Here is a 15,034-nt window from a genome sequence, read left to right as displayed (position 1 = left end):
AAACCATAAAATGCACATTGGAGGTCGTGGATCGCTGCCAGCACGCCGCCTCCAACTTGACCCTGAGGCCACGATTCCAAACCGATAAGCTGGCAACACAAAGTCCGACAGACAATCCTTATCTCGCGGTAGAGGCTGGTTTTCTGCTCCGAAGCTCGACTCGAGAAGCTTGCCCTTTTGCCTCTGTACGCTGACTCCCTTCCTTGCAACGCCCGCTCCCGCCTCCGGACTGGAATAGAAGGACTCCAGGATCTCCATTCCTGCTTGTATCTGACAAAGGGAGGTTTGAGTCTGGAAAGCTTTTATATTTACCCGGGGAAACCTTCATAGAATCATAGCGTTGGAAGGGACGTCTAGGGTCATCAACCCCCTGCACAATGCAGGAAACCCACAAATACCTCCCTCTATATTCACAGGATCTTCACGGCTGTCAAATGGCCACCTAGCCTCTGTTGAAAAACCTGCAAGGAAGGAGAGCCCACCACCTCCCGAGGAAGCCTGTTCCACTGAGGAACCGCTCTGACTGTCAGGAAGTTCTTCCTAATGTTGAGCCGGAAACTCTTTTGATTTAATTTCAGCCCATTGGTTCTGGTCCTACCTTCTGACGCCACAGAAAAGAATTCCACACCATCTTCTATGTGACAGCCCTTCAAGGACCTGAAGGTGGTGATCATATCACCTCTTGGCCACCTCCTATAATCATAGAGTTGGAAGGGAGCTCCAGGGTCACCTAGTCCAACCCCCTGCACAATGCAGGAAACTCACAAACACCTCCCCCTAAATTCACAGGATCTTCATCGCTGTTAGATGGCCATCTAGCCTCTGTTGAAAAATCTCCAAGGAAGGAGAGCCCACCACCTCCCTAGGAGGAAGCCTGTTCCACTGAGGAACCGCTCTAACAGTCAGGAAGTTCTTCCTAATGTTGAGCTGGAAGCTCTTTTGATTTAATTCCAACCCACTGGTTCTGGTCCGACCTTCCGGGGCCACAGAAAATGATTCCACACCATCCTCTATATAAGACAGCCCTTCAAGGACTTGAAGATGGCGATCGTATCACCTCTGTGCCGCCTCAGCCAGCGTTCCGGGAGCGTAGTACTGCAGTCGGAGCCCTCCGCTCATGACCTGAGTTCGATCCCTGGCAGAAGCTGGGTTATCAGGTAGCCAGCTTGAGGTTGACTCAGCCTTCCAAGGTCGGTAAATTGAGTCCCCGGCTTGCTGGGAGGAAAGCGTAGAGGACCGAGGAAGGCAATGGCAAACCACCCCGTAAAAAGTCTGCCGTGAAAACGTCGTGAAAGCAATGTCACCTCAGAGTCGGAAACGACTGGTGCTTGCACTTTTACCTTTTTTTAAAAAAGCTGATATTGGCTAAGCTGAGGAGGACAGGGGGGGAGCCAGGACTCCTCCCTACAGCATTGTGACATCTGGGCCATTCTTCCAGCTGGATCTGGATCTGGGTTAAGTGCAACCCCAAGGAGGTGGGGCAGCCCGAGGGCACAGCTCAGAACCAGAGGCACTGAGAAATCACAATCTGATCCTCGGCAGCTGCCAGTGGCTCAGTGGTAGAGCCTCTGCTTGGCATGCAGAAGGTCCCAGGTTCAATCCCCGGCATCTCCAGTTTAAAAGGGACCAGGCAGGAGGTGATGGGAAAGACCTCAGCTTGAGACCCTGGAGAGACATACAGTGGGGCTGTAGCTCAGTGGTAGAGCATCTGCTTGGTAAGCAGAAGGTCCCAGGTTCAATCCCCGGCGTCTCCAGTTTAAAAGGACCAGGCAGTAGGCAATGGGAAAGACCTCAGCCTGATACCCTGGAGAGACGTACAGGGGGGGCTGTAGCTCAGTGGTAGAGCATCTGCTTGGGAAGCAGAAGGTCCCAGGTTCAATCCCCAGACGTCTCCAGTTTAAAAGGACCAGGCAGTAGGCGATGGGAAAGATGTTTGCTGAGACCCTGGAGAGCCACTGAAGAGGGGCCATGGCTCAATGGTAGAGCATCTGCTTGGCATGCAGAAAGTCCCAGGTTCAATCCCTGGCATCTCCAACTAAAAAGAGTCCAGGCAAGTAGGCGTGAAAAACCTCAGCTTGAGACCCTGGAGAGCTGCTGCCAATCTGAGTAGGCAATACTGACTTTGATGGACTGAGGGTCTGATTCAGTAGAAGTCAGATTCATGTGTTTGTGTGTGCACCCTCCCCAAAACGAGGTCCAACCAGCTCCAAGGACTCGGACAAGAAACTGTTTTGCAAAATGACTTATTCATCCTCCCCCAGCAACCTTGCAATTTAGCCAATTTTTCGTTTTAAAAGTCTGAAGCTGAGATAAGAGACTTGTCTTATCTTTTAAAAAAACAGAACAAATTTGTCTGTGAAAGACTTTAAAGATGAGACTGTTTCATCAAACGGGAGTAAACTTTCCTGGCAGACTGAGCTCTATCGGAAGCTGGAATTGACTGGTAAATAGCAAGCACAGATCCTTCTGAATTTTAAGAATAATAAGAGAAGCCCAGATGGATGAGACAAGTGATCCACTTAGTCCAGCATCCTGCCTCACACAGTGGCCAGCCAGTTCCTCTGGAGGACCAACAACAGGGCTGAGAAGCTGAGATCTTCCTCTGAGAAGAACTTCAGAGAGCCCTGCTGTATCAAACCAGGGACGGTCCATCTAGTCCAGCCTCCTGTCTCACACAAAGGCCAACCAGTTCCTCTGGAGTGTCAACAACAGGGCAAAAAGGCCGAGGCCTTTCCCTGAAAAGAACATAAGAGCCCTGCTGCATCAGACCAGTGGATCTCACACAGTGGCCAACCAGTTCCTCTGGAGGGCCAACAACAGGGCAGAGAGGCCGAGGCCTTCCCCTGAGAAGAACTTCAGAAGAGCCCTGCTGGGTCAGACCAGGGAGGGTCCATCTAGTCCAGCCTTCTGTCTCACACAGTGGCCAACCAGTTCCTCTGGAGGGCCAACAACAGGGCAGAGAGGCCGAGGCCTTCCCCTCAGAAGAACTTCAGAAGAGCCCTGCTGGGTCAGACCAGGGAGGGTCCATCTAGTCCAGCATCCTGTCTCACACAGTGGCCAACCAGTTCCTCTGGAGTGCCAACAACAGGGCAAAAAGGCCAAGGCCTTTCCCTGAAAAGAACATAAGAAGAGCCCTGCTGGATCAGACCAGTGGATCTCACACAGTGGCCAACCAGTTCCTCTGGAGGGCCAACAACAGGGCAGAGAGGCTGAGGCCTTCCCAAGAACATCAGAACAGCCCTGGTGGATCAACTCAGTGGTCCATCTAGTCCAGCATCACATCTCACCCAGCAGCCAGTCAGTTCCTCTGGAAGGCCAGCAACAACTAGGGTTGCCAGGTCTCTGGCAAGGGATGGGGGTTGGATCTGACTTCTTCAATACAATGCAGTGACTCCTGAAAGCTCCTCCCCTGCCACAAATTTTGTTAGTCTTTAAGGTGGTACAGAATTTTTGCTTTTCCTCTGTTACTTTGCCATGATTTAGAAAATAAGAACATATGAGAAGTCATGTTGGATCAGGCCAAAGGCCCATCCAGTCCAACACTCTGTGTCACATAAGAACCTAAGAGAAGCCATGTTGGATCAGGCCAATGGCCCATCCAGTCCAACACTCTGTGTCACATAAGAACATAAGAGAAGCCACGTTGGATCAGGCCAATGGCCCATCCAGTCCAACACTCTGTGTCACATAAGAACCTAAGAGAAGCCATGTTGGATCAGGCCAATGGCCCATCCAGTCCAACACTCTGAGTCACATAAGAACATAAGGGAAGCCATGTTGGATTAGGCCAATGGCCCATCCAGTCCAACACTCTGTGTCACATAAGAACATAAGAGAAGCCATGTTGGATTAGGCCAATGGCCCATCCAGTCCAACACTCTGTGTCACATACGAACATAAGGGAAGCCATGTTGGATCAGGCCAATGGCCCCCCCAGTCCAACACTCTGTGTTACATAAGAACATAAGAGAAGCCATGTTGGATCAGGCCAATGGCCCATCCAGTCCAACACTCTGTGTCACATAAGAACATAAGAGAAGCCATGTTGGATCAGGCCACTGGCCCCTCCAGTCCAACACTCTGTGTCACATAAGAACATAAGAGAAGCCATATTGGATCAGGCCAATGGCCCATCCAGTCCAACACTGTGTTACACAGTGGCCGGAGGTCCATCAGTGGGGCCAGGGCAGTAGAAGTCCTCACACTGTTGCCCCTCCAAGCACCAAGAATACAGAGCATCACTGCCCCAGACAGTGTTCCAAGAATACGCTGTGGCTAGGAGCCACTGATGGACCTCTGCTCTTTTGAGTTTCCTGTTTGCCAGACTTCATTGTCCCTCCTGACTCCCCCCGTGCCCTGCACCCTGCAGCTGCCAGTGACCCTGTAACTCATCTGCCCACTCCAAGTTCTGGTGCCCGAGATCATCACTTAGATTTGCCTAGGGGACAACTTGGCTCTGATCCATGCGCATTTCCCGGATAGCTCTGTGCTTCCTGTACATTGCGTGCTGAGCCCAAATGCTGTCCTGGTGTGACCAGCGCCTAGGCAAAACCTGTAACATCAATGACCTGAATTCAAAGGTCATCTTAGATGTACGGAGTTCAAATGATTCCTGAAAATAACCTCACCCGTGCTGGAATCTGTCATGCGCAATCCGGGACGATTGCTGCTCAGGCAGAGCTAAAAACGGACGGCACAAGGAGGCGGAGGAGGAGGTGGAGATCAGGTTCCCAAATCTGAAATCTCATCTCAAAGTGGCAGGACTGCATTTGCCATGCCTCAGGCAGCAATTGTGTGGGAGAGCAGAAACCACACAGTCCATCAGCCCAAATGCAGCCCCTTAAGACAGGCGTGTCAAACATGCAGCCCATAGGTTGGATCAGGCCCCCAGAGGGCTCTTATCAGGCTCATGAGCAACTCGCTGTTGTCTGCTTCCTTTTCCCTCTCTAGCTTCCTTTGGCATCACAGCTTGCTTTGCCAGGCTTGCTCAATCGAGCTACAGAGCAAAGCCTCCGTTTCCTCTGTTGGCTGACCAGCCCATGAAGCAACTTATGTACAAACGCTCACGATGCCTAGCCGTTTCATGTCTTCCCCTGGCTCTTAGGCTCAAAGCACTGACCGTGAGATTTCCGTAATGCATGTCAGTAAATCAAAAGTAGGTTTGCAGCTTAACAGACACACCCTTGAACAACACCTGAACAGCATACTCGAGATTGCTACAGCCCAGACACCGTCTCCAGATTTCGATGCAATAATCCAGAGCAAGAGGTGTCAGTTATCAGGGACTGTTAAATAAAATATTATGAGTGCTAATCTTTTCAGCGTGTCTTAAGTTTCTTAAAAGATCTTTGTGTTTGTCTGTGTCCTTTCTAAAGTTTATAAATCTCTGCTCCCTGGCATTATATTTTATGACACATGTGGTCTGGCCTGACGAGGTCTTATTTATGTCAGATCTGACCCTCATAATGAGTTCGACACCCCTGCCTTAAGAGATATTGACATGGGGGTGCCATCAGTATGGAGGGACTGTCATTGATTGGAAAACATCTGCTTGGCATGCAGAAGGTCCCAGGTTCAATCCCCGGCATCTCCTGCTAAAAAGGACCAGGCAGCAGGGAATTTGAAAGACCTCTGCCTGAGACCCTGGGGAGCCATGAGAGGAGTCGTGGCTCAGTGGTCAAACATCTGATGTCACTCATTGGAAAACATCTGCTTGGCAAGCAGAAGGTCCCAGGGTCAATCCCTAGTATCTCCGGTTAAACGGATCAGGTAGGAGGGGATGGGAAAGACCTCAGTATGAGACCCTGAAGAGCCTTTAGAGGGGTCATGGCTCAGTGGCAGAGCATCTGCTTTGCATGCAGAAGGTCCCAGGTTCAATCCCCAGCATCTCCAATTAAAAGGACCAGGCAGGAGGTGATGGGAAAAACCTCAGCCTGAGACCCTGGAGAGGCATACAGTGGAGCTGTAGCTCAATGGTAGAGCATCTGCTTGGGAAGCAGAAGGTCCCAGGTTCAATCCCCGGCATCTCCAGTTAAAAGGACCAGGCAGTAGGTAGAAGAAGATGATGATATTGGATTTATATCCCGCCCTCCACTCCGAAGAGTCTCAGAGCGGCTCACAATCTCCTTTACCTTCCTCCCCCACAACAGACACCCTGTGAGGTGGGTGGGACTGGATAGGGCTCTCACAGCAGCTGCCCTTTCAAGGACAACCTCTGCCAGAGCTGTGGCTGACCCAAGGCCATGCTAGCAGGTGCAAGTGGAGGAGTGGGGAATCAAACCCGGTTCTCCCAGATAAGAGAGCTCTGGCTGACCCAAGGCCATTACAGCAGGTGCAAGTGGAGGAGTGGGGAATCAAACCCTGTTCTCCCAGATAAGAGAGCTCTGGCTGACCCAAGGCCATTACAGCAGGTGCAAGTGGAGGAGTGGGGAATCAAACCTGGTTCTCTCGGATAAGAGTCCACACACTTAACCACTACACCAAACTGGCTCAAACTGGTGATGGGAAAGATCTCAGCCTGAGACCCTGGAGAGACATACAGTGGGTCTGAAGCTCAGTGGTAGAGCATCTGCTTGGCAAGCAGAAGGTCCCAGGTTCAACCCCCGGCATCTCCAGTTAAAGAGGACCAGACTGTAGGTGATATGGAAGACCTCTACCTGAGACCCTGGAGAGCTGCTGCCACTGTGAGTAGACAATACTGACTGATCTATGAGAAGGCAGCTTCAAGGAAGCAATGTTGGTGGAACATATATTCACTAGACTTGGCCTGTGCAGTACAACAGGTCCATTTGGGTTGCGGGCAGAGAGCTGCTAGTAAATTCCTGGAAAATTGGAGGCCAAACCTGGGGAGAACAGAATTTGGGGAAGGGCGGGATCTCAGAGGGGTATAATGCTGTAGAATCCATCCTCTAAAAGAGCCATTTCTTCCAGGGGAGCTGATCTCTGTTGTTTGGAGATTTGTTATTATTCTAGGAGCCCCCCAGACCCAGGAGGTGAAGCAACCAAAGTGAAAACACAGATCAGGGTGGCAAAGATACAAAGCAACACTTCCATGTATAAATTAGTCTCAACTGTGCTTCTGAAAGCTAACACAAATCAAGTTACTCTAACACAAAAATATAGCTGGCCTTATTGCTCTAGAGTAGGGGTGGCCAAAGGTAGCTCTCCAGATGTTTTCTGCCTCCAACTCCCATCAGCCGCAGCCAGCATGGACACCCCTGCTCTAGAGCTATAACGCTACAGCAGCAGGGAAGAGTCAAGAGTCCGGCAGCACCTTAAAGCCTAATGAAATTTGTGCCACGGTCATGGTTCACGTCTTTGGATTGCTGAAGAAGTGATATCCAAAGAAGTGGGCAGTGACTTCTCAATGCTCCTTCCCGGCCACAGATTTTGTTAGACTTTAAGGTGCTCCTGGACTCTTTGCTTTTTTCCTACTGCTATAGCAATATAGCTCTATAGGAATTCCTGGTTTTTTTTAATCCTACTGCTATAGATAGACTAACATGGCTACCCATCTTGATCTAATGCTATATTACCTTTTTCGAGAGCCAGTTTGGTGTAGTGGTTAAGTGTGCGGACTCTTATCTGGGAGAACCGGGTTTGATTCCCCACTCCTCCGCTTGCACCTGCTGGAATGGCCTTGGGTCAGCCATAGCTCTGGCAGAGGTTGTCCTTGAAAGGGCAGCTGCTGTGAGAGCCCTCACAGCCCTACCCACCTCACAGGGTGTCTGTTGTGGGGGAGGAAGGTAAAGGAGAGTGTAGGCCGCTCTGAGACTCTGTCCTTGAAAGGACAGCTGCCGTGAAAGCCCTCTCAGCCCCACCCACCTCACAGGGTGTCTGTTGTGGGTGAGAGAGATAAAGGAGATTGTGAGCCACTCTGAGACTCCGTAGTGGAGGGCGGGCTATAAATCCAATATCTTTATCTACCTCACAGGGTGTCTGTTGTGGGGGGGAAGGTAAAGGAGATTGTGAGCCGCTCTGAGACTCTTTGGAGTGGAGGGCGGGATATAAATCCAATATCTTCTTTCTTTCTCTTTGAGCCCTCAACAAGCCACCCAGTGGCAGCTGGGAAAAGTCAAACCACAATGGAAAGAAAATGGTGCCGACACGGCCAAAACGTTTGCAAACGCCGACTTCCTGTCCAGAACACATGCTAATGCGCTTGGAGCGCATTCTTTCCCAAAATATCATAGTGAAGATTTGACAAACAGCAGGTATGCGTGTGGGGGGAATACTGGGATATTTGTTTCACCAGAGTGGGATTTCTCCCCCACAATCTAGTGTTCAGCATCCTGCCTAATGGAAGGAAACAAACTCTGGGCAAATAGCGCATGAGCATTCATACATCACAGATAAAGAGTTTCCTGCCCTGAGATATTCTCCAAGCAAAGTCTGTGCATTTGAATCCCGTCCCATCCCCCCGCCCCAAGCAGCTAAATAAAGACCGTGGAAGATCAGGAGAAGGGTATACAGTCCTTTATCATCCGAAACGAGACTTGGATTCGCGTTACAAAAAAAAGGAAACGCCGCCACAGGAATCGAACGCACGTCTCTGTCGTGAATGATCCCGTTTCGAACAGGCAGGCCGTGGGCCTGGTCTCCGTGGAGGCGAAGTGCTGAACACGCGTGGGTTTCTTTAAGAATGGATTCAGCTGCAGACGTTTCAAAGCGATCTTCCACGGGTCGAAACGTCTCCGCCAAACTGGAATTCGCCAAAGGAGATCGCCGGAACCATCGTAAGCACACTCCGAATAAGTCCCACTTTATGTTGGAGTGAGTGACTCAGCATATGCCAGGACATTGGGGGGCACTACATAAGTGTGTATAGGTGTTACCTCCTTGAACGGGATGCCTCTCTTTGTATTAGCCCTCTGACCCCCTCCTCTCTCCCTTCGTCCTCTCCCTTTCACACATGGCCTTCCACGGAGACACAGCTCTCTGCAGGTCTCTCCTGTAAAGGCAACGACCACATTCTCCCACATTGATATATTAGTTGTTTTATTTATTTATTTATTTCATTTGATTTATATCCCACCCTAACCCACCGAAGCGGGCTCAGGGCGGCTCACAGCATAAAAGTTCTAACAATAAAATTCAGAATTAAAATACAATAATAAATTACATCGCTAAAACATTAGTATCCATTTCAGTGTGCTATCTATAGACTTCCTTAAGTATTTTGGTGTTTCGGTACCGGTCAGTTATAAGCCAACGGGAAGAGGACTGTCTTACAGGCCCTGCGGAACTGTCCAATATCCCGCAGGGCCCTGACCTCTTCCGGTAACTGGTTCCACCAGCAAGGGGCTGTGACTGAGAAGGCCCTGTCCCTGGTTGACTTCAACCGGGCCTCCTTTGGCCCGGGGATTACAAGCAGATTTCGAGAGCCAGATCGCAGTACTCTCTGGGGGATATATGGGAAGATATATGGGATTATGTAAATTATTACTGTGTTTCAATTCTTGAATTTTATTGTTAGAATTTTTATGTTGTGAGCCGCCCTGAGCCCGCTTTGGTGGGGTAGGGTGGGATATAAATCAAATAAAATGAAATGAAATGAAATGCTGGATGATGCTAGACAAGCTGGACATCTGTGAAGGGGCAAAGTGCTCTTTAGATTTGGCTTCTCTCTCTCTCGCTTCTTTCGGCTGCAACCTGAATGCGAAATGGATCTACTTGAATAAATGTAAGTTTGCCTGTTTTTTGGTGTAGTGGTTAAGCGTGTGGACTCTTATCTGGGAGACCCGGGTTTGATTCCCCGCTCCTCGACTGGCCTTGGCTCAGCCATCGCTCTTGCAGAGCTGTCCTTGAAAGGGCAGCTTCTGGGAGAGCTCTCTCAGCCCCACCCACCTCACAGGGTGTCTGTCTCCTGCGAGACAGTTTGGTGTAGTGGTTAAGTGCGTGAACTCTTATCTAGGAGAACCGGGTTTTATTCCCCACTCCTCCACTTGCAGCTGCTGGAACGGCCTTGGGTTAGCCAGAGCTCTCGTAGATGTTGTCCTTGAAAGGGCAGCTGCTGTGAGAGCTCTCTCAGCCCCACCCTCCTCACAGGGTGTCTGTTGTGGGGGAGGAAGGGAAAGGAGATTGTGAGTCGCTCTGAGACTCTGATTCAGAGAGAAGGGCGGGGTATAAATCTATGGTCTTCTTTTTGCAATATACTTTTTGGGAGGTTTATTTAGTGCACTCAGTATCTCACTTCTATGACTTGGCCAAACTTTGCTATATTAACCAAAACTTCCAATACTGTATTCAAGAGAGCTCAGGGTTCTCAGAGTTGTTGCAACCTGAGGCTAAAAGCCTGTAAAGCTGGCAACTCCGGCCTAGGAGATTCCTGGAGACTTGAGGGCGGTGTCTGTGGAAGGGGGAATCTAGGAAGAGATTTCACATAGAATCTATGGTATACCATAGAGTATGGTCGTCAGCTCTGGGCTGGGAAACGACTGAAGGTTTAGGGGTGGAGCCTAGAGAGGGGGAGGGACCTCATTAGGGTATAATACCATAGAGTCCACCCTTCAAAGCTGCCAGAGGAGCTGATCTCTCAGATCAGTTGTAATTCCTAGAGATCGCCAGACCCCAAGTGGAAGCTGATAACCCTACCGTAAGGTCCATCCTCTGAAGCTGCGATTTTCTCCTATGTAACCCATCTCTGAAGTCTGGAGAATAGCGGTAAATTTGAGAGATCTTCAGGTTCCACCTGGAGGTTGGCAACCGTACTTTTCTTGGGAAAGGCACTGAACAACCTGGGATTTACTCCCGAGTAGAACAATTTAGGATTCCTCCCTTCAGTCCTGAAATTTCAGGTTGCACTCTGGGATTTTGCAAGCGCACGTAGATTAACTTACATCTATGGTTATATCAACAGGCCTGGAGGGAGAAAAAATGTCCTGTCCCTTTAAGAGAGGTTTAATGAGTAGAAATGGGCAACTGAAGATTCCCCACTCCTCCACTTGCCCCTGCTGGAATGGCCTTGGGTCAGCCATACCTTTCGTAGTTGTTGTCCTTGAAATGGGCAGCTTCTGAGAGAGCTCTCTCAGCCCCGCCCACCTCACAGGGTGTCTGTTGTGGGAGAGGAAGGGAAAGGAGGTGGTGAGCCGCTCTGAGACTCTGAGATTCAGAGTACAGGGCGAGGTATAAATCCAGTATCATCATCTTCTTTTCGCCCAATAATGTCACCTGGCAAATACCCCGTTCAGCCTCCATTAAAGGGGCGGGACGTATTTTCTCCAGCCATTTGGCACTCCTAGTTTGAATCCACCTGGTTTACAAATGCATCAATGACTTCGATGTGCAAATTTTCGCGTTAAGCCTGGGGTCCTCGGCCTTTTTGAGCCTGCAATTCCGACACATGGCTGCAGCCACCATATATAGGGCTACACGGAAGGTGGAACAAACCAACCACACCTAGGTAGAGGAAGGCCAAGTCCAGAGCATCGGAGGAGTACATTTTAAAAAAAACCCTGGGGAAGAGGAGTCAGAGAGAGAGGCGAGAACCAACAGGATACTGGCGGCTGTCCCTGAAATGTTTTAACCTGCACGGCAAATCAGAGCTCAAGTGGGCAATCTGAAGCACTGCTGGGCAGGACAGCAGCTGGATCTTCCCACTTTGCAAAAACACTTGGTGGGCACACCATGGCGCCCCTGGATACCTCGTTGGGGACCCCTGGGTTTTAAACAGTTTTCGCTTCACGCAGCCCCAGGATACAATTTAGACTACAACAACTCAGCGCTTCCGTGCTAGCGCTGCACCAGCAGCTAGAAACTAAAGTTTTCCAAGTTAGTGACTGTAAGCCACGGAGCGCTCTGTTCTAAATAGATATCATTCTAATCCTTCACGTTGAAAACTGGCGTCATCCAACAGAGGTTTGCTGAGGCAGGAACGAACATTATTTTAATACGTAATGGTCAGGTTGATGGGTAACAGATACTGGGGTCCCAATCTGTCAAGTGCAGCTCCGTAGCTCATTTATGGGGGGGGAGGGGGTACACAGCAGGGAGGAGGGGGAGATAGATAGAGAGACAGACAGATATACAGACGGAGAGATAGATATACAGACAGATAGATGGATGATAGATGATAGAAAGACAGACAGACAGACAGATGGATGATAGGTAGGAAGGTAGGTAGATAGATGGATGATAGCTAGGTAGGTAGGTAGGTAGACAGATGATAGGTAGATAGACAAATAGATAAATGGATGATAAATGGATAGATAGATAGATAGATAGATAGATAGATAGATAGATAGATAGATAGATAGATAGACAGATAGATAGATGGATGACAGACAGACAGAGAGATAGATAGATATACAGACAGATAGATGGATGATAGATGACAGAAAGACAGACAGACAGACGGACGGATGGATGATAGGTAGGTAGGTAGATAGATAGACAGGTAGATGGATGATAGCTAGGTAGGTAGGTAAATAGACAGATAGATGGATGATAGCTAGGTAGGTAGGTAGGTAGACAGATGATAGGTAGATAGACAAATAGATAAATGGATAGATAGACAGACAGACAGATAGATGGATGACAGATAGACAGACAGACAGAGAGATAGATAGATATACAGACAGATAGATGGATGATAGATAGAAAGACAGACAGATGGATGGATGATAGGTAGGTAGGTAGGTAGACAGATGATAGGTAGATAGACAAATAGATAAATGGATGATTAGATAGATAGACAGACAGACAGACAGGTAATGATTGAGGTGGGTCATACTTTAGGGTTGCCAACTTCCAGGTGAGGCCTGGAGTTCTCCCAAAAATTACAATTGGTCTCCAGACTACAGAGATCAACTCCCCTGGAGAAAATAGCTAATTTGGATGGCGGATTCTATGGCATAAAGAAGAGAAATATCACATCCCTCTGGAAGCCGCTCTATTCCCCAAACTCTACCCTCTTCTTCTCCCTCCCTCTAAATCTACAGGAATTTCCCAGCCTGGAGTTGGCAACCCGAGATTACCCCAGGATCGTAACTACAAACAAATGGCCCTTGGGAGGTGAAGAATTATACCCCTCCCTCATCACAAACCACCACATTGCTGTTTCTATGTTAACAACCAGGGAGGTCCTGATTTTGCAGCCTCAAATCTACTTTGCCTGTTTTGGGGGGACTTTGGGTCTCAATTCCAGACTCTCCCCATCGTACAACATCGTTTCCCATTGTACCAATCTCCTTCTCGTTTCCCCCAGCTTCTCAGTAACCGCTGGCTGAAGAATGGACATTCTGCCTTTCTCCACAGCTTTACGCAGACTGTTAGACAATATACTTCACAGAATATAGCTTCCAAAAAAAGAAAAATCCACTGCAAAATGACGTAGATACCCCTGTTGTACCACGGCACAGGTCTGAAGAAAATACACTTCCCTTGTTTCGGGAGTTGCACACATAACTCCCTTCTGTGCTCTACGGAACCTCTACCATCATCGATAGGTAACACTTGGCATTTCCACCGAGGTCAGAAATGTAACTGGCTAGGACACCAGGCTTTTAGCCTTCATGGCGAGAGCATTTTTGGCCCGCGTGTGACAGTTGGCTGTGCTGTCCGAGTCTGCCTGGTTCCCCCCGTGCGCCGGAGTTTTGGGGCAGGCAAATTTCACGAACCTTTGCCCCGCGAGAAAGTACAAGATGGGATCCAGGCAGCTATTAGTGCTGGCCAACGGCCGGGTGACTTTGTACGCCAAGTTGATGGCATTGAGGGTCTCGCAGCTCAGGTCCCAGCTGCGGAAATAGTAGTACAGCGTGCGCGTGACGTGGAAGGGCAAGAAGCAGACGATGAAGACCACCAAGACGATGACGATCATCTTGACCGACTTCTTCTTGGAGCTGGACATCCGGGTGGTGCCGCGGGTCGGCTGGAGCAGCTTGCGGGCCATGAGGCAGTAACAGACGATGATAACGAGGAAGGGGATGCAAAACATCAGCACCAGCATCACCGTGCTGTAGACGACGAACTGGCCAAAAAATTCTTTGGCCGACGTGTCGTGGCAAGTGACGGCGTCGCACCGGGCGCTGGTGGTGACGAAGAAGAGCACCGGAGACTGGCAAGCGATGACCACCAGCCAGACGATGCCCGACACCCAGCGGGCGTAGCGGACTTGGCCCCACTCCAGGGACTTTAGGGGGAGGCAGACCCCCATGAACCGATGGGCGCTGATGCACAGCAAGAAAAGGATGCTGCAGTAGAGGTTTGTGTAGAAGAGGAAGCGGACGATCTTGCACAAGGCCACGCTGAAAGGCCAATTGTCCCCGACGGCATAGTAGTACACCAGGAGGGGCAACGAGATGACGTAGAGGGTGTCGGAAACCGCCAGGTTGAACATGTACGTCGTGGAGGCATTCCAAGTCTTGATGCGGAAGAGGAAGACGTAGAGCGCCAAGAGGTTGAGGCAGAGGCCCACCACGAAGACGATGCCGTAGGAGACGGGGAGGAGGACGTACTTGAACTCCTCGTCGAATTTGCACCTGTACGGGTTGTCTTCACTACTGCAGTCCGAGTTCGAGGAGTTGGTGCTGAAGTTGAAGGGGAGATGGAACGTGGCGTTCTCCATCGCACTACAGAAAGAAGCAAAAAGGAAGTCGTAAGCGATAAATCGTCGGATAAATGCAGCTGACCCTAGATTAAGTATTGATACAATCCACAGATCAAACCCGGTTCTCCCAGATACGAGTCTGTAAAAAGGTTAAAAAGGTAGTCCCCTGTGCAAGCACCAGTCGTTTCCGACTCTGGGGTGACGTTGCTTTCACAATGCTTTCACGGCAGACTTTTTTACGGGGTGGTTTGCCATTGCCTTCCTCAGTCATCTACACTCCCCCCGCCCCCCCTCCCCAGCAAGCTGGGGACTCATTTGACCGACCTCGGAAGGATGGAAGGCTGAGACGACCTGGAGCCGGATACCTGAAAACCCAGCTTCTGCCGGGGATCGAACTCAGGTAGTGAGCAGAGGGCTCCGACTGCAGTACTGCAGCTTTACCGCTCTGCGCCATGGGGCTCTTTAAGAGTCTGCGCACTTATTCTCTTG

At 49.8% G+C, this 15,034-nt stretch overlaps 1 protein-coding gene across 1 annotated transcript; it reads right to left on the bottom strand.

The window, feature by feature from the left end:
* Positions 1 to 13,239: 13,239 nt before the first annotated feature.
* LOC132590632 (P2Y purinoceptor 2-like) lies at positions 13,240 to 14,567 on the bottom strand. Its single transcript, XM_060263603.1, has one exon. The coding sequence runs from the start codon at positions 14,561 to 14,563 to the stop codon at positions 13,487 to 13,489; it is 1,077 nt and encodes a 358-aa protein (XP_060119586.1). The 5' UTR covers positions 14,564 to 14,567; the 3' UTR covers positions 13,240 to 13,486.
* Between the last annotated feature and the right edge of the window lie 467 nt (positions 14,568 to 15,034).

The sequence above is a fragment of the Heteronotia binoei genome, unplaced genomic scaffold (assembly GCF_032191835.1).
Source record: "Heteronotia binoei isolate CCM8104 ecotype False Entrance Well unplaced genomic scaffold, APGP_CSIRO_Hbin_v1 ptg000432l, whole genome shotgun sequence".
NCBI lineage: Eukaryota > Metazoa > Chordata > Lepidosauria > Squamata > Gekkonidae > Heteronotia > Heteronotia binoei.
Note: the sequence above shows the minus strand (reverse complement) of the source record. Positions and strands in the feature narration are given on the sequence as shown.

What these genes read in the sequence shown, in the direction of transcription:
- LOC132590632 (XM_060263603.1), bottom strand. Translation starts at nt 14,563, where the DNA reads ATGGAGAACGCCACGTTCCATCTCCCCTTCAACTTCAGCACCAACTCC.